Raw genomic sequence first — 19,782 nt, forward strand, 5'->3', positions numbered from 1 at the left:
TTTACTATCGTTTTTCAATAGAAATATGGGAGCTGCTACCTTACGTTGCATGTAAGGTACAACCTCTCACAAGGCTGGTGGGTCCAAGTGGGACCCACATCTGAGTTTGTGAGAGGCTGTACCTTACATGCAACGTAAGGTAGCAAAAGCCTAGAAATATTTGATAGCCAAATTCTCATATAATTCATTCTCTAACTTCATTCAGTTCTTTCTTTAGTTCCTTCTTTCAACCTATAACTTGATTGTCAGAATACATTGCAAGTACTTCACCAACGCTTACTTGAATTGTTCCGGAGTTGAAGAGCGTAATTGGAAAGGATTCAATTATCAGTTTACAGTGAGTGGAAATGAAAATTAAAAAGTAAAGTTAAAAAGTAGTATTATGTTTATGTGTCCATCCATCCACCATTTAACTAAATGGATCCAATAAATAAAAATTAAGTCACCTTTTTAAATCAAAATTTTAAGTTAAAAGAAACCTTCCGTCATTTAAATTTCTGTTTATTTGGGTTAAGGAAGCTCACGTTTGCAGCGTTGACAGCAAAGCAGAGGATAGTGGCAGCTGTAGCATATAGTTAAGAGTTGATGACATGGCATGCCAGCTGGCACCCGGTGTTTATGTGATCGCTTGTGCATGTGATGATCAGCTGAAGTTATTATAGTTAGTTATAATTAGCAGTAATTAGTTGTGTACATATTTATTAAGATTCGGATGTAAATAAGAAAGAACGAGCTAGAAGTTTCTATCTCTCAAATTTTCTCTCAACTTTCTTATCTTCCAAACAGTTTAGATTCATTCTTAAATATGAAATGGAAAAGAGATGTGACTCCAGTTCCTGCGGAAAATGGTAAGATCTTTGGGGCAAGAAGGAGGGGTTGATCCGTATTATTTTAAAAGTTTTTAACGCCTTAAATCAGCACACCAAGTAAAACAAAGAAAAGAGAAGCCCATGTCAGCTAAGCAATAATGCATAAAAATAATTACATAATTATGGGAACCGAAAAAATGCAAAGAAGACAATTATGTTATTTATTAAGAATTAATGGACTTTATATATATATATATATATAGATAAAATTATAGTGTAATTGTGGTACCGTGTCACAGTTGTACCCAACCGTTGAATTTTTACTTATTTAAATGAACTCCACTCATTTAAGTAAATCCAACAATTAGTGTAACTGTGGCACGGTACCACAGTTATACTCTAGTGTGACCCCATATATATATATATATATATATATATATATATATTGAAGTTTGAAGTTGGAGCTATTCAAGATTGTGAGCGCCGCCGTAATAGAATCACTTTCGAGCCAGAGCAGAGAGAAGAAAATCCATCCCATTCTCAGAAGTCACTTCGATAGCCTAGCCGACATAATTGACTTTTGAAACGAAGGGAGTGGAGAGCCATGAATGATGCATGTGCATGTGTCTATACCTGCGCCAACGACTATTTGCTCCGAATAATTTCAGATAAGGGAGAACGATCGATGAATGAATCATTTTCGTCGTTACTGATTAGTCAAATTATACCTCACTCAATAGTAAAAATTAGTGGACAATAAAAAAAAGATAAAAAATATGAAAAGGCTTAAAACAAACAAAAATCCAAGCATATAAAACGCGAAATTGAGAAATTTAAAATCTAGCGCGGTAACCCCACATGGAAATGCAGCAATGAAACTTCTTGGAAATGCATGCTAAGAGAAATAATTATATAGTAAAACGTTTATAAAATCTTCAGGCGCTGCAATTAATTGAAACATACACAGTACAGATCACTCTCAAATCCAAGAAAACACAGCAAAATCATAACATCATATTCCCCGGCAAATTAAATTCAAGCTTAACTTTTCGTTTACAGATTAAAGTTTCAGCTTCAGTGATACACATAAACTCTTGAACTCAAGCCCTAACTCTGATTCAATCCATTGAAATATGGAGGATTGCGAAGCTTTACACGACACTGTTAAGGAGGGGTGGATTTCGTTTGATCAGCTTGATGGAAAGTCGACGCCTCATGCTCCGCCTCAGGCTCAGGCTAGTGGATTTCGTTTACAGAAGGCAGCCACGATGACACGTGAGATTCACGTGCGTGTAAATTATCGAGGTGTGAGGAAGAGGCCGTGGGGAAAGTTTGCTGCGGAGATAAGGGATCGTAAAAAGAATGGCTCACGACTTTGGCTGGGGACCTATGATACGCCTGAGGGTGCTGCGTTGGCTTATGATAGAGCCGCTTTCAAGATGCGCGGCTCAAAAGCCAAGCTTAATTTTCCAAGCCTCATTGCCTCAAACGTTGAGCCTCAGCCTCACGGAATTACGAAAAAGAATATGGCTTCTTCTTCGTCATCCTCATCCATCGCTGCAGATTAAATCTCCGAATTTGGGTTTAATTAGCTGAGAAATAATATTTCTACTTATTTTTGAAGTAATTGACATTAATTCGCCTTTTATTAATATTAATGTTGTGTGTATATATATGTATGTATGTATGATGTATCTGCCCTGCTTCATGTATCGTTTGGGTGATTTGATGATCCGTAATTGTAACAACTGGTGCAATTCATAACTTGACCCCAGTCCATCGATCAATGTACGTAACGATTTTCTTATGTTCTGTCAATTATTTGTGGCCACCAAGTACAACTTTCGTAAAGCATGGAAAATTTTTCTAATCAAAGATCTTTCGGATAGACAAGTCATTAAAACATGCTACTGCGAAGATAACATATATGTTTTTATTTTAACTTTGTTTTCTTCTAAACTATTCTTTCTTTTTTTCCTCAATTTTTTCTTCTTTTTCTTTGAAGAGGTTCTTCTACACCATTCTAGTGGCTGCGTTGGAGCTTCAATCAATATAGACGATTTCTTTTCTTTTCTAAAAATTGATTTTTGGTTCTACTGTAAGATACTTCCGTAGTATTATTTGATTTATTAATTTTGAATGAAATATTATTTTATTGACAGTAATTTTTCTATATAATAATTTTCTCTTGATTTATTGTTTTTAGTCGTAACATTTGATTACTTTGAGCTTCAGTTTTCTTTTTATTTTTTTGAAGTTGTCGGGAAAGAATCAAAGTTGTTAAAGAACACAACACGATTTCCGTAAGGCATTAGAAAATATTAAAATCAAACATTTATAAATTACTCGCACACGGTTCTGTATAATACATATAAATATGTAAATCTTTATAAACAAAAATCAAGATTCGCCGCCACGATTTTTGGGCAACAAATATATTGTTAACTGACCTCTCTCGCTATTTTGTCAACTTGATTATGGAGCATTATTCGATTATTTTATTGCCCTCATATAAAGTTCAATTAAACTACAATAATTAGTTTTTCAAAAAAAATCTTAAGAGATCAAGTTTGGAATCAAACAAGATCTTTGGTTTGAACTCCCATCAGCTGAGAATCTGTGGAGGAAAAAAATAATCCAGGATCCCACTTGCCAAGTCTGTAAAATGGGAACAGAAAATGTCTTTCATGCTCTAGTAGCCTGCAAATCGGCTGAGAAGGTGTGGAAGCTAATCCATTTTGATGATGACATTCGTGCAGCTCACAGTCAAGATATTCTAAGCATACTGCATGCTATGAAAAGGATGAGAAACAGAGATGACCTGGAGCTGTTGGTAACAATTTTCTGGGTTAAATGGAATGCTAGAAATCAGATGATCTTCAAAGGGAAAAGGGAAACCCCCCAGATCATGGTAGCTAAAGCTGAAGCTTTGATTGCTGCTTATAAGAGGGTGCATTCTCCAGATGAGGCCTGCAGTGGAACAGAGCAGAAAGCCCCCCCCCCCCCAGAAATGGAATCCCCCTCAAGCTGGTTTTGTAAAAGTAAACACTGATGCAACCATTTGCTTTGAAAAGAACATTGTAGGGCTGGGGGCATTAATCAGAAATGTTTTGGGGCATGTTACAGCAGCTGCTATCAAGGTTGCTAAGTTTCATGGAGATGTTTCTTATGTAGAAGCAGAAGCCATGGAATGGGGTATGTTAGTGGCGAGAGAGGCAAACATGAAAGCTGTCATCATGGAATCAGATTCTCAAGGTGTGGTCAATTTAGTTAACAACAAGCAGGGCAACATATCAGAGATCTATTGGGTTGTGTCAGAAATTCAGAATCTAATGGAAAGCTTCGAACGTGTTAGCTTTAAATACACGACTAGATCTTGTAATGTTATTGCCCACTCTTTAGCTAAACTAGCTTTAGAGAAGTGCGAGAATGTTGTGTGGAAAGGGTCATACCCTTCACAAGTGATGTATCTCTTTTCTTCTTTAGTTTAATGGAAATCTCTTTTCAAAAAAAAAAAAAAAAAAACAAGATCTTTGGTTTGGGTTCGACAAATAATTTTTCAGAGTGCTTCGGAACTTTTGTCCCCATTTTCTATTTAATACGAGAGTAGCGACCGATTTTAAACACATTTAGGTAACCTAACTATGTAAAGCATTCTTTTTTTGGGGGGGGGGGGGGAGGAAAAATAAAAAACAAGAAAAAATGTGTAGAGCATCGGCATAACTTCTAAAGATCCCTAAGGTAAATGAGTGATTTAAGTACCTAGTCCAATCATACTTATAAGTAGGTACTCTAGTTTAGTTACCAGCTAAATGTATAAAAATCCAACAACTGCACACTGAATATATGAAAATCAAGGGTCTATCACTCCCTATACAATTGGAGATGGGAAAATTCTGATTCGGATCTGAATATAGATATATTCCTTATATGCAGAATTATTAACAAGATATGCGCGTTCGAATATGAGTGATACCCAAATGAATTTTTCAGATATTCGGATCCAGAAACTATTGATTGACTTGCTCCTCCTCAACCATGTTGCAATAGAACAATTGATCCCAAAACCTAAACCAGTAAATAACAGACAAAACTTATCAAATCAGTAGCACAAGTTGCTTTTGACAAAATCAAAGCTTACAAGCATTGCACCATAATCGCCATAAATACAAAGAAAATAATCTCATCACACTCGACGAAACATTTTATAAGATTGAAGAAGCTGTGAGGAATGCTGCGGCAAGAACAATGGTGTGGCCTGAAGAATTAGTTGGGAATTTCATTCTTTTGTGTGTGTTTCTCTCTCTCTCTCTCTCTATATATATATAGTCTGATAATTTTCAATTACCTTAATTTGTGCTTACTAATTGAGAAGGAGAATGAAAATGAGGGAATGAAATTTGTTAACTTCCAATATAAGGAGAGAGGATGAGAACAAAATTTGAGTAGGCCCCACAGATGTGAGAATGTGGAATGAGAATCACATTTCCTCATAGAGGTGAGAATGAGAATAGGGAATGAGAAATGAGAAGTAATTGATATTTTTACCTCTAGTAAAAATTAAAAATTCATTTTTACACCATTTAATTCTAATAATAATAATAATAGCAGGAGCAATAGTATTTATTATTATCAAAATAATTATTAATATTAATAATAACAATAATTAATAATGGCAATAATCAACTAAGATCAACATATTAACTTGTAACAATTTACTTCAGTTTCAAGATAAAGTAAACAAGTGTAATGCAGCTAATTCTGATTCTAATTCTTATAGATAAAGTAAATAATTTATTTTAATTCTCATTTCATATTCGCATTTTACCACATTATGATTATCGATCGGTAAATGTACCATTAAAATTTGGTAGGCAATGACATAAAATCAACAAAAGGACAAAAAGTAAGGACCATAAGAAAGAAATCATTGACTAAAGTAGGTTATAATATAAAAACTAAGCGTTGGGGGTCAACATTAAATGTGCATATAAGGGAAAAAGAGCGAAACCCTCTTTTGTTTAGTTACTAAACTAATTAAAACTTCCATGATATTTTAAAACAAATCCAAATTCTCTGAATTGTAATCATTTTTGCTAATCTTGTCATTTCACTCTCGTTGGTTGTTTGATTTGGGAATATGAATACTTTTAATTATTTAATTGATTGAATAATTTTTAATCATAATTAATTAAAAACATAAATGCTAGAGTATTGGAAAAAGTAAGAGATTTTTCATAATTTTCCAATTAATTTTAAAAAATTGAGATTAATAAAAAAAATGTAAAATAAACATAAATATATTATTTTTTTGGAGAAAAATGATTTGAGGGTATCTGAAATAATAAAAATTATATATATTGTTTCAAATTTTTTATAGTAAAAAAAAAGTATGTATGTATACACACACATATTTAGTTTCTAATAAATTCTGAAAAAAAAATTCAGAATTAATTAAAAATTATGACGATTCACTTGATTTTTCTCATATTTTAAATTTAATTTTTAAATTAATTATGATTAAAATACTTTAAGTAATTAAGTTATTAAAGATATTCATATTCTCAATATCAAACAACCATCAATGATAAAATGGCAAGATCAATAAAAAAATTCCACACTTAGAGAATCTAGATGTCTTTTGAAATAACAGGGGAGTTTTGATCAATTTAGTCAAACAATAGGGAGATCTCACTCTTTTTTATTTGATAAAATTTCAACTCAATCAGCTTTTATATATATATATATATATATATATATATATATATATATATATATATATATATATATATATATATATATATATATAGTTTAAATCCGTGTGACATGATACTTAGCTTCGCCCCTGGTCATGCAGCCAACTTTTTTGTTTGAAAGAACAGTTTTTCTAATTTTTTTCCCAAAAGAAATATATTATGACACATAGAGAGAATAATATTTCTATATCTTTAAAGAAATATAAGTTGTCATCAATTTTTAAATTACTTTTAATTCAATTTGTTGGAACTAAAATGATCTCCAATCCCGCATCATGCATGCTAGGATATTCACTAAATAATCCCTCAATATGTGGCTAGAGAGTGATGGTCAATTTTTAGCCACCAAAACACATTGCACTAGCCTCAAGCGAACACAGTAATTACTATTCCTGTGGATTCTTGCGATCGAGGCAATGAAAGTAATTAAAATAATTATTATTATTATATGTACTTCATGTGATTCTAAAATTCAAAGAGATCATCGCAGAGGTATAGAAAAATGTAAAAGGCATGCATTGGATTTTGAGGCACCGTTCTATAGGTGATATCACATGATCATGCATGTGCTTACCAGAGACAAACAGATTTTCCTATTCGAAAATCTTTTCATAATCTGAAGTGATGATCATCTACATTTTTAAACTATTAAAAAAATTAATAATTATTAACATGTGTAATCTATACCTGCATCTATTATTTTCGTATTTTTGTATGTCAACTACCATTTATAAATGTCCTGGTAAAAATAATTTTAATCTCGTTTATTTATCTTTCAATGAAGACTTTTGACGTATTTCTCTCAAGCACTTCGGAAATGAGACAAATAGCCCTTCAAGTTTGAAAGAGTTACAAAAGAAAAGAATGATAGTGATGAAGTACATTTCAAATTGTAAATTTATATATATATATATATGTACGTATGTAGTGCAATAAATTCAGTTAAAACCTGATAGAAAAAATCATAGAAAATTTTTGAGTGCTCTTAAAGCATTATTTTTTTTTCCCCATCCGTTCCTTATTAATTACCACTTTTACGCTTCTCATAAGTAATCACACGATATCGTCATTAATTATTTAAGGGTCGCCATTAATTATTAATTTAATGGGGAAAAAAATATAACGCTAAGGTAATGCAAAAATCTTATTAATATCTGTGAACTCATCATACGGAAACATGCATGTTAGATTACAGATGGCCGCAAATATTCTGAATAAGCAAGGACAGCAATGTATGAATCATGCGATTTAGTGATTACTAATCAATCAAATTAATTAGAACTCACCCAAGATTAAAGAAAAATTTGAAAGAAACAAACAAACAAAAAGAGTGAAAATAAGTAAAAGTCTATCCACACAAAACATGCAATTGATTTGAACCAGTAGCCCTAAACGCACCTGCATGGATGCCAGTGCAGATACAATAGACAGCAGCGAATTTTCACAGAAACTTGCGTTAAGAGAAATAATTAAATAACATATTGGGGTGTCTGTAAATAAATTAGCCAAGGACCTCTCGATTAAATTGTCCACGGCCATTCAATTCGTTGAATTATATATAATACTTACAAAACACTCACGAATCCAGCAAGGAACCATTCTCAAAACTTAACTTTCACACACGAACACTCACATACAAAAAAAAAAAAAATGTACACAGAAAATAGTGTCTCCGACTCAGAATTTGCTATATTGGAGTCCATCCGCCAGTATCTTCTCAACGATGATTTTGACAATGTTCCTTCCGAAACAAGCATCAGTGTAAATGATGACCCTTTAATCAACTCCCCTACTAATTCGAGCTTCAGTAATTTCTCTAACGAGATGGAGCTGAAAGCTTACGAAGCTCTAAACGATGCCGTTAACGGGAGTGGATTTCCTTTGGTCAACTGCGCCAACTTGATGATGAAAGTGAAGGAACAAGAGGGGCGACGACACATGAGAGTCATGTGCGAGTGTTTTACCGAGGTGTTAGGAGGAGGCCGTGGGGTAAGTTTGCGGCGGAGATAAGGGACCCGAATAAGAAGAATGGCGCTCGCGTTTGGCTGGGCACCTATGATACCCCCGAGGGTGCTGCTTTGGCTTACAACAGAGCCGCCTTCAATATGCGGGGCTCAAAAGCCAAGCTTAATTTTCCTCACCTCATCGGCTCCAATGTTGCTCCGCCACTCAGAGTTACCAAAAAGCGTGGATCTTCTTCTTCATCGAATTATACATTGCACTTGCAGAGTGAATCTCCCAATTCTAAGCGGAGAAAAGATATTCACAGTAGCTCGGCGGCCAATAATGAAGCCGGCTCTCTTTGTTTCGCATCTGACGACGACGATTTTTGTATATGGTTCTATCAATAACCATTTATTTTTCACCAAAGTCCATAAACTTAAAAAATAGGATACCTTCCTCTAGTACGATGTAAGATTTTTTTTGTTCTTAGGATTTAATTGTTTTAGAACTTTTTGATATTTTCTATTTTAATTTGTGTCTCATTAAGTACACGTTTTAATTTTTAATTTTCAATTTAATTTAATTTCTTTGTTTGAGTTAACTTAGCGAAATAAGTTTATCATATTATAAGTAAGGAAATCTTGTATTGTTTTAATATATATTTTTTTATTAATAAAAATCTTTCTTTTATAATTTCATTTGTGAATAGTTATAAAAATCTCTTTAAAAAAGTCTTTTGAGTTAAAATATTGTCTAATCACACCATATAATATTTCAATATACTCTGCGCCATTCCTAAAATAATATCTAATTTCATAACCACCGAATCAAATTTAGACCCTTGATTTGCGTCTTTATGCTAAGTGAGTGGACTTTATTTTGCAGTTATTTTACTTTCACTACCGTACTGCATCAGTTGGTATTAGAGAGGGTTCTATGTCAATTGCATAGCTTTCCTAACTACCCACCCCATCCCTGTCGAATCCACTACTTCAAAAAAAAAAAAAAAAAAAAAAGAGAAAGTATCAAAACCCCAAAATTGTACAACCCTAGCCACTGCAACCGCAATTGCTGCCACCGCCTTCACCACTATAAAATAAAAACCATTAGCACTAGAGGCAACCGCCACCATTAGCTGGGCACCGAAACCCTGCATCATACCCCAATTTCTGCAACCAAAATTGCCATAAAAACAACCCAAACTTGCAAACTCTACCACTCCACCCACCGCCGTTCAACAACCTTTATCGTCGACCGACACCGCTATCAAACTCCACTCTAGTTGCGCATCAAATCCTAACCATCACCATCACCAATCATCACAGTAATCTCTACTGCAAAACGCCACCTCACAAGCAATCGCTACTCTTAAGTTAGTCTTTTGACAAAACCACCATGATTCTGATAAATGTATGATCCTCACCACCAGTGGCGGACCCAGGAAATAAATTCAGAAGGGGCTTAATATAAATTGATAAAAAAAATTCGACAAGATAATAAAAGCCAACTGAAAAAATAATAAGTAAAATATTCAATTTTATTGACATAATCATTTTTAAAACTTCTTCAACTGTTCTCGACGTGTTTTCATATTTTGAAAACGTCGAATAATATCTTCATTGTCAATACAAGCAAATACATCTTTTTCTATGTATACAACTAAGTTATCATTCAGCCATTGATCACCCATCCGGTTTCGAAGTCGATTCTTCACAAAATTCATGGCTGAAAATACTCTTTCTACAGTGGCAGTAGCTACAGGTAGAATTAAAGCCAATGTAACCAATTGATAAACTAACGGGTACACTTTGTCCTTTTTAGTCTTAACCATTGTCCTTGCAAGTTCACCAATCCCTTTCAATTCTGAAAATTCTGCACTAGATCGTAAATCCATAATGTATACATCAAGTTGCATCTCAAGTGCTATAAGATCTATTGTAGAAAAATCTTTAGGATAAAATTCAGCAAGTCGCAGTAATTTTTCCTTGTCAAAAGCTGCAAACAAATCATTTGGACATAGACAAGCCAAACAAATAAGCAACTCAGTATTTGACTCATTGAAACGATTATTTAGCTCTTGAAGTTGCATGTCTAAGACAGTATAAAATAACTCAACTCGATACCGATGTAAATTTGTGATCTCTCGAGCTTTACGGCGTGATCGCCCTGGAATTAAAAACAAATCATCCATATCTAAAACATCGATATCATGGTTGCTACAGAAAGTAGAAACTTGACCAAATAAAGAATCCCATCCACTATCTCTCAACTTCTGAAGGTTATGCTTATAAACTTCAACCAATTTTACAGCATTCAAAATATCTTGATCTTTCCTTTGTAGTGCTCGTGACAATTCATTTGCATAGCCAAGAATATTTTTCATTAAGAATAAACAAAATACGAAATCAAATGATTGCATCAACTTCAATAGCGTATTAGCTTGAAATCTTTGTTCAGAATTTCCTTCAACTTTAATTACCTCAAGCACATCAACCACAGATGGAAACATAGAAATTATGCTCATTAACGTACCATAATGAGAAGACCAGCGTGTATCAGCAGGACGCTTTAAAGTAATCTCCTGATTTAAACCTTGTCCACTTGAAAGCTCGCCTTTACCTAATGCTTCAATAACTGCAAGAGCATGTTTCTCATGTAGAATGTCACGACGTTTAGCTGAAACTCCAACAACATTAACTAGCATTGAAACTAAATTGAATGAAGAATTAACTTCCTCATGCTTTTTTGCCACGGAAATAAGAGCCAACTGAAGTTGATGAGCAAAACAGTGAACATAATAAGCAGATTCATTCTCCTCTAAAATGAGCGTTTTCAAACCATTAAACTCACCCTGCATATTACTTGCCCCATCATAACCTTGCCCACGTAACATTGACAAACTCAATCCAAACCTTGAAAACATATTGTCAAGAGATTCTTTAAGTGAGGCAGCTGTAGTGCTAGAAACATGTTCAATGCCTACAAAACGTTCAACCACATATCCATTCTTATCCACATAACGTAATACAACAGCCATTTGCTCTTTTGTAGATATATCACGAGACTCATCAATTAGAACAGAAAATAATGCACCATCCATCTCTCTAATAATAGCATTAGTAGTTTCAGTTGCAACACAACTTACAATGTCTTTTTGGATCTTTGGAGATGTCATTTGCAGATTTAGAGGAGTATTTTTGAAAGTAACAGCATTAATGTCTTCATTATGATCAGCAAGGAAGTGTAAAAGCTCAAGAAAATTCCCTCTGTTGCTTGAACCATCAGACTCATCATGCCCACGAAATGCTAGCCCTTGATTTAAAAGAAATCGAATACAATCAACAACAGCATTCAAGCGAGTTTCATATTCACTTTGAGTTTTCTCGGATTGTCTTTCAAAAAATGTTGCAATATGTTGTTTCTGATTCATCAACCTTTCACATTTCTGCCTAGCTCGATTATGGGCACTATTGACACCTCCTTCATGAATCTTTAATTTTTCTTTTTTTTTCCAATTTTTAAATCCTTTCCCAGTAAAAGTATCACTGCCTGCTTGATCACCATTATCTTCTTTGAAAAGATAACAAAAAAGACAATATGCAGACTCTTCTTTTATACTATATTCCAGCCAAGAACCAAATTCTTTAAACCAATCCGAAACAAATCGTCGTTGTTGATTTCCAAATTTCTCAAATTTAAAATTGTGCCCCTTAGGTTGAAAAGGACCCCTTTGTAAGTATGTTCTTCGAACTTGATCTCGAATATTACAATTATAACTATCAATACAAGGTCGTAAGCCAGGGTCAGCAGGCAAATTTTGTAAGTTGACTTCATATGAACCATGACTAGTTTCTTCTAAAGGAGATGGGAGCTGTGGTTTCTTTTTAAAAAATTTTTCCATATCTGTTTCAAATCAAATAAAACTATTAATTATTAGATTAAATTTCACAGTAAGGCTAAATCCTAACAAAATAACGAACAAGAATAATTAATTTAATACAAATTTGATATTATAAAAATATTATTTGACAACACACTCAATGGGGCTCACGGGAAAGATACATGATTGTAAATTTTACTTTTTCAATTGCTCATTTATTTGCATTAACAAAGTGATTGCTTTTAATTATAATTTATATAATAAATTATACACCACTTTCATCATTTCACAGAGCACCCAGTGGGTGCCAGCCACTGTCCCACCACTTTCCCTTTCAATTTTAATATTAAAGAATTGCTCACTTTTCACAAATCAACTTTTACTTTTGGAATTTTGTATATAGCTATCAGAATAAGAATTGATGAACGAAGTTAGAGAGATGCAGCACATTCATTCGGCCAGAATCATTAGTCAAACTTCAAAACAACATTCAAGCACAATACCTGTTTCAATCTATGGGCTATGGCTGATCTAGCAAGGGACGAAATCATCAAAGGCTCAGCGATCGCGGCGACAGATAACAACGAGTTGGTGGCAGACTAGCAGCAGGAATGGAAACGTTCGTCGGTGGCGGTGGCCGGTCTTTGTGATTTGGTGATTCACAGTTTCATGATTTTGGGATTTGTTTTTTTATTCCTTTAATTTTTTTATTATTAATATAAAACGATGAGTTTTGTAAGTTAGTTTTAAATTAGAATTTGATTAAATTAAAAAGTTTTTATTATTTAAATGGGTTTAATTTCAAAGCCCAAAATACTTTGTTTTTGTTGAGAAAAGTTATTGGACTTAATAATTAGAAGGGGCTTTATGGGCTAAATTTAAAAAAAAGTTAAGGCTCAGGGGGGGCTTAAGCCCCTCCTGGGCCTGAACTGGGTCCGCCCATGCTCACCACTCTATTGTTAGCGACATAAACCTTGAAACTTAGGTTATTTATAGTTTTGCCATTAGCTGTACTTTAAGTTGAGAAAAAAATAAATAAAGATAGAGTATCATGGATTATATTATCTACTTGAGTTTGAAGGTATCCCATATTTTGATGATATTTGTTATTGGATTTGCATGTTAGTTGATTTTTTTCAAATTGCTTCATCAAAAGTTGTTGTGCCTTCAAGCCATTCTTTTATTTTTTATGAGATTTACAACAATCAAGGATTCATTTTATTTATTGTGATGATGTTGAACCATCTTGGTTCATTCCCCTGAAAGCAGAAGTTAATGATTATGATGAGAATATTAATTTGTTTGAGATTTTTAAAGAAGAGATATAACCTCTTTGTGATTTCAGTATTGAGTCTAATAGTATGATCAAGTTTGTGCAGCAAAATGAAGTTGAAGATATCACAGCAATGATTGATATGATTATGCCTATCCACGTTGAAGACGATAAGGTTGTTCTTTAAGAAGATCTGACTCCAAAGATAAAGTTGATTAGTGAGAAAATTAAGCGAGATTTGGCAAAAAACTTGAGAGGCTTGGAAGTCATTTATTCGTACAAGATTTCATCTTCTCCAAGAGTTACTCATAAGTACTAGAAAAGGATGAAACATATAGAATTTCAAATTTCAAGAAAGATTGATGACAAAGGCTACAAGTTCAAAATAAAAAGATGCATTGCTTCTCCACTTCAAGTTTCATCCTCGAGATAAACTTGAGAAGAAGTTATTTTTTGAAAGGGGGAGAATGATGTTATTTTTTTAGAAGGGGAGAATGATGTTGGACCTTTTTAGGAAATTTTGAGATTTAATTGTTTTAGAACATTTTGATATTTTTCTATTTTAATTCATGTCTCATTAGAAATATGTTTTAGTCTTTTATTTTTCGTTTAATTTAATTTTTCTATTTAAGCTAGCTTGGGAAAGTACGGGTACCCTATTTTAAATAGGGAAATCTTGTCATTATTTTATTATAAGATATTTTGACTAATAAAAATCCGTCTTTTATAATTTTTTTAAAATTATCTATCAAAATTTCTTTTATAGAGTAATTTGAGTTAGAGCGTCTCTAATCGTTTTGTCTTTCAATATGTCATTGATCAGTCCTAAAGCGATATCTAATTTCACGACCTACGCATCAAACTTAGACCCGTCAATTCACATCTTTGTATCGAGTGAGTGAAATTTATTTTACAATTATTTCACTTCTGTTTCCCCATTGCGTCTTGGTAATTCTTGGATAGCATCAATGAGTAGAACTATCCAGTACGCTGTATATGGTCAACTATAGCTTCCATAAAGCATGTGCATATCTTTCATGTTACTGTGTGTGTGTGTGTGTGTGTGTGTCCTTTTCTTCAAAAACATACGGGTGGCATTTACTTTTTAGAGCTTGATTAAAAAAAATGATGATTTTTTTCTTCTTGTAAGAAATAGAGTTGTGGGTTCATTTTCATTAATAAGTTTGTTCTACAAATATTATTTGATTTCTGTAAATTTCACAATAAATCTGACTTTAATCTCTTTGATTTATTGTAGCTTCCCATTCTTTCATTGCAATACTTTTTTCTTGGATTGTCGTGGTTGTTGAAAAATAATAATAAAACCTTTTGATTATCGGTAAACAATCACAAATTTATTATTGTTAATTAAGTGTCAACAATGACAAATTTAGGGGTGAACATCTCCTGATGTTCTAATCTTTTCATAGATGTTGTTGGTGGGAATAAAATTTCTCTTAATTAATTAGAAAGTAGGCATTATAAAATAATAATAACTATTTTAAATTAGACATGTAACTTGCATTCATTTCATGTCTGGAACCCGTACACAAAAGTTAGACAATACATTTATGAGTGATTCGAATCTGATTAAGACGATAGAGCGAGAAGAAGTAATTAGTAAGTTGCCAATAATTTAACCCAATAATAATTGAAGCTAGGACGAGGGTTCCAATCCCTCCAAAAGAATTATGGGTGGTCGGGATTAAAATTCGAACTCAACCAAATCTAGACTCATCAAAGTAAAACCGTTGATTGTGTAAAAAGTTTACACTTAAAGAAATATTTGTAACAGTAAAGGTTTTTCAGGGTAAAACTTAATTTGGATCTATATTGACATAATAGTAATTTTGGAGATAAAAAAATTTTGTACAAACTTATATGGTATAACACAATATTTTAGATGAAAACATCACATGATTTTATAATTTCATTTATTAATTATTTTTATTTTCTTTCATTAAATATTGTTACACTACATCATCTTGTACAATGAATTTGTGTAAGTAGCATTACTCTTCACATAAATAATAACTAGCCAATCAATAATGCTAAAACTACAATCTTCGTAAAAGTTAAGGTTGAATAACAGTATTGGTTGGATGAAAATATTATTTTCAGTACTCTATGTTTTCGCGTAACCAATGATAGAAGATCACATCAATTTGTATAAAAAGTCTGTAGCTCTAGCAAACTCAAATATAAGAACATTTTTTTGTTATATATATATATATATATATATATATATATATATATATATATAGAGTAATTTGAATGTCTAGGCTAAAAAAATCAGGTAGGTCAACATGCTTTCCTTTTAATCTGCAAGGTCCTTTTATGTGAACATGAATCTGGTGTTAATCTTTTGCCGTGTGTGCATATATAAAAGTATAAAGACTTAATTACATATTATTATTTTATCCAATAACTATGGATCATAATATTACAAATAATGTTAGATATACCAAAATTTTATCCCAAAATTTCATCTTAATTGCATTCATTAGGTGGATGGTGAGATTATGTAATTAATTCTCTTGGAACTTGTGAAAAATCATTAATCAATTTTTGAATGGTGCATCTCATGCCACATTATTTAAGATAAAATTTATCACAAAATTTTGAAATAGCTATCATTACACTAATATTATAAAAAGCTCAAGAAAAATTAAGTTCATTAGCATAACGCTAAATCCAGATTCCTTTTATTTAGTCAGGGATTCAACCAACAACCGCTTGATTGGATTGATCGATACCTTCTTCTCTTAACTCCTGAATGAAAGTTTCAAATCTCTGCAATGGTTATGGGAATGACTTGTTTTGCTGAGCTTCAATTGTATACTTCAGGTTTGGACTTTCAATGTTGGACTTTGATGGTACGTTTATAAATAATATTAAAAAAAATCAATGGCTCACAAGAATGCAAGATACCTGGGCTCTTAGGGCGAAATCACCAACTTGACCTTGGCCACATTGTTGAATTCAATGAAATAGAAATTGCTGAGGCTGGATCATTGTCACATGGCACATGCGAAATATAATTTCTTTTTAATGTAAAAAATATATTTGTTTCGGTAAAGCAATCAATCATCACATGGGCCCCAAACTTTAGGTATATATTAATTTTTTCCATTAAAAAAAGCTTGATTGTAACAACAAATTAATTGACTTAAAAATATTAATTAATTAACCATGCATATGGAATAATGGAAACGATAAAAATAGTTAGAAACAATCAAGTAAAATAGAACCCACACACCCACACACACACAATCAATTGCCAACTTTGTACAACTATGCAGTGCGAGGAAACTATTACTCATCTTTTTTTCAATTGCCATTTTGCTAAACAACTTTGGGATTAGCTTTTATTATTGTTTAACACATGCTTCCCACCACATGGTAATGTTTGCGATATCAGATGTGGTTGATATCTTCCTTTGTGATTTTGTACCATATTTAAAAGGCTAGAAATAAGTTAAAATTGAGAATATTTGATCTTCAATTACACATATTAAGCATCAGTGTTTGGGTTATATATCTCTTTCTTGAGTAAGTTATGTCTAAATTTTATAATATTAAGCATCAGTATTTGGGTTATATCTCTCTCTCTTGAGTAAGTTATGTCTAGACTTTATAATTTTTATTGACCATTTTCCTATTTAAAACCTCTTTATGGCATTCTTCGATCATTTCTTGGGTTAAGTTAATATTGACAATCTCTCTAAAGGAAATTCAAGTCTATCTTCTTGTAGTGATATTTATAGAGGTCCTTTTGGAACTTTTTTGGGGTGCTTTGCTATGCTAATTGAGAATCAAACTTCCATTTATTTAGAACTTTATGCTACCATTTGTGCTATTCAATTTGCCTGCTATTCATTGTAGTTAGAATGTGATTTGACAACTGCTTATTCTTGCCTAAAAATTTACATTCTTTCTCCTCCTTGGCAACTCTGCATTAAATTACTCAATTGCCTAATTACGATAAAGTCTATGGAATTTCATTATTCTCATATCTACCGAGAAGGTAACGGTGTTGCAGACACTTGGCTAATATTAGTTGAGTTTTTCCCACTTGACATGGTAAGATTTTCCTCCATCAAAAACTAAAAAGTCTCTAATTGATAACTCTTGGGGAATGCCTAAGTAACAATTTTCTTAATCCCATTATTGTTAGTCCATTAGGATTTGATTTGGTTTAATCATTTTTAACTGAACTCCTGAACCTTTTTTTCTTCATTTAATATATTATACCTCGCTCAAGGTTTATTTTAAAAGATAAATAAATAAAGGAGAAAAAAATTACATATCCCACGCATACGAAACACGTGATTAAGTTGAGATAAATGAAATTTCAGGGAAGCACCGAGAGAAATAATAAAATAAAACCCTAATGGCATGTGCACTATAAATAACAAGAACCAATTCTCCAATCTCCACAACAATTTTGGTGATCAATAGAAATTAAACAAGAAGCGCTTCTAAAATCTTCCCAGCTTGAACTGAAAAAAAATGTACAAAAAAAATATTTCTCCATCTGAGTTAGCTCTCTTGGAGTCAATCAGCCAGTATCTTCTCGATGATGATGCTACGTCTTTTCAAATTCCCATTTCGTCTCCTTCAGAAACAACCATTAATAGCAATGAAACTTTATCGTTTACAGAAAATTCAGATGTCTCCAATGACATGGAAACTTACAGAGCTTTACACGATGCCATTAACGTGGGGTGGATTTCGTTTGATCAAATTGATGATGAAACCGATGGCACTAGCACCAGCACCACCAAGAGTACTCCTGATCGGACGGAGGTGGCACGAGACACTCTCGTGGGAGCGCGTTACCGGGGTGTAAGGAGAAGGCCTTGGGGAAAATTTGTTGCTGAGATAAGGGATCCAAAGAAGAATGGGACTCGAATTTGGCTGGGGACTTACAATACGCCTGAGGATGCTGCATTGGCTTATGATAGAGCCGCTTTCAATATGCGCGGCTCAAAAGCCAAGCTTAATTTTCCTCACCTCATTGGCTCTAATGTTGAGCCTGTGCCGCTCGGCAGAGTTACGAAGAAGCGTGAATCTCCGGAGCCCTCTTCTCCTTCTTCTTCTTCTTCTTCGTCGTCGTCGTCGTCGTTCACAGTGCTTAGTTACGATTCTCCCAAGCCTAAGCGGAGAAATTATGGGATAAGTTTCTGTACATCTGATGTGAACTGGGAAAATGTTCAATAATATCCGCGTTATTTTGCAAAATGTCACTTCTAGAAGCAGGTTTCTTGGATTCATCACTTTATGTCCTTGATAAATGATATATGACAATTACTAATGTATCCCTTATATTTATCTAAAACTTCTTAACCAGCGTCGCAATCAGCATATGTCCAGTGAGAACCATATAACTTTAACGTTTTCTTGTATGGTCGTAATTTTTTTGAAAATAATAATAATTAAACCCAATGATTAGAATTTCTCCTTAATAAACTCACTATTCTCATCACCTGCCACATTGCGGGTAGATTCTCTGTAGTCAAACATCGAACTGGCAAATTTATCATCATCATTATTATTGTTTATTTAATTAATTAATTTATTTATTTATGCCACGAGAAAGCTCGATTTTAACAACATTTTCGTCGTCATTTGAAAGTGTCGGCAAACTTTTTAGGATTAGAAAATTCTGTCCTTGCAACTTGGAACATGGCTTTGTCTGACACCCGTGCACAAAAATTAGACAGTGAGCATATCAAAGTGATTCGGATCTATTAAATAAAAGAGATGGAGAGAGAGAGAGAGAAGAGGCAATGAGTCAAGTTGTCAATAAAATTTAAGTAATTAATTTACTTAATATTTATAAAAAATTATCAAACACTTTACATATCATATTATTTAACATAAAATTTAAGATAATTATCATTGTTCAATAATAATAGACCAAATATTTTACTTAAAGAAATTACTTCTAATAACACCAATAATATATCAGATATACAAAAAAATATTGAATTTATATGAACAAGTTCAAGTATTTTCATCGTTTTATAAAATTAAGATGATGTTTTAAAGTGAAGGTGATTCATTTTTTTTTATTTAAAAGGTTTAACCAAAAAAGATCTAAAAATTTATGAGCAC

General features: G+C 32.8%; 4 protein-coding genes across 4 annotated transcripts; 3 read left to right on the plus strand and 1 right to left on the minus strand.

Annotated features, from left to right (window-relative positions):
* The first annotated feature begins 1,657 nt into the window (after window positions 1-1,657).
* LOC102629320 (ethylene-responsive transcription factor 13) lies at window positions 1,658-2,616 on the plus strand. Its single transcript, XM_006464370.4, has one exon. It carries the CDS (start codon window positions 1,943-1,945, stop codon window positions 2,375-2,377), a length of 435 nt encoding a protein of 144 aa, XP_006464433.2. The 5' UTR covers window positions 1,658-1,942; the 3' UTR covers window positions 2,378-2,616.
* A 5,599-nt stretch (window positions 2,617-8,215) lies between these two features.
* LOC107174735 (ethylene-responsive transcription factor 13-like) lies at window positions 8,216-8,916 on the plus strand. Its single transcript, XM_052436129.1, has 2 exons — window positions 8,216-8,326; window positions 8,437-8,916. The coding sequence occupies exons 1-2, from the start codon at window positions 8,216-8,218 to the stop codon at window positions 8,914-8,916; spliced, it is 591 nt and encodes a 196-aa protein (XP_052292089.1).
* Window positions 8,917-10,064: 1,148 nt separating this feature from the next.
* Window positions 10,065-12,410, minus strand: LOC127900871 (uncharacterized). Its single transcript, XM_052436130.1, has one exon. It carries the CDS (start codon window positions 12,408-12,410, stop codon window positions 10,065-10,067), a length of 2,346 nt encoding a protein of 781 aa, XP_052292090.1.
* Window positions 12,411-18,056: 5,646 nt separating this feature from the next.
* Window positions 18,057-19,003, plus strand: LOC102627191 (ethylene-responsive transcription factor 13-like). The gene has a single exon (XM_006464775.4). The coding sequence runs from the start codon at window positions 18,175-18,177 to the stop codon at window positions 18,883-18,885; it is 711 nt and encodes a 236-aa protein (XP_006464838.2). The 5' UTR covers window positions 18,057-18,174; the 3' UTR covers window positions 18,886-19,003.
* Window positions 19,004-19,782: the final 779 nt, after the last annotated feature.

The sequence above is a fragment of the Citrus sinensis genome, chromosome 3 (genome assembly GCF_022201045.2).
Source record: "Citrus sinensis cultivar Valencia sweet orange chromosome 3, DVS_A1.0, whole genome shotgun sequence".
NCBI lineage: Eukaryota > Viridiplantae > Streptophyta > Magnoliopsida > Sapindales > Rutaceae > Citrus > Citrus sinensis.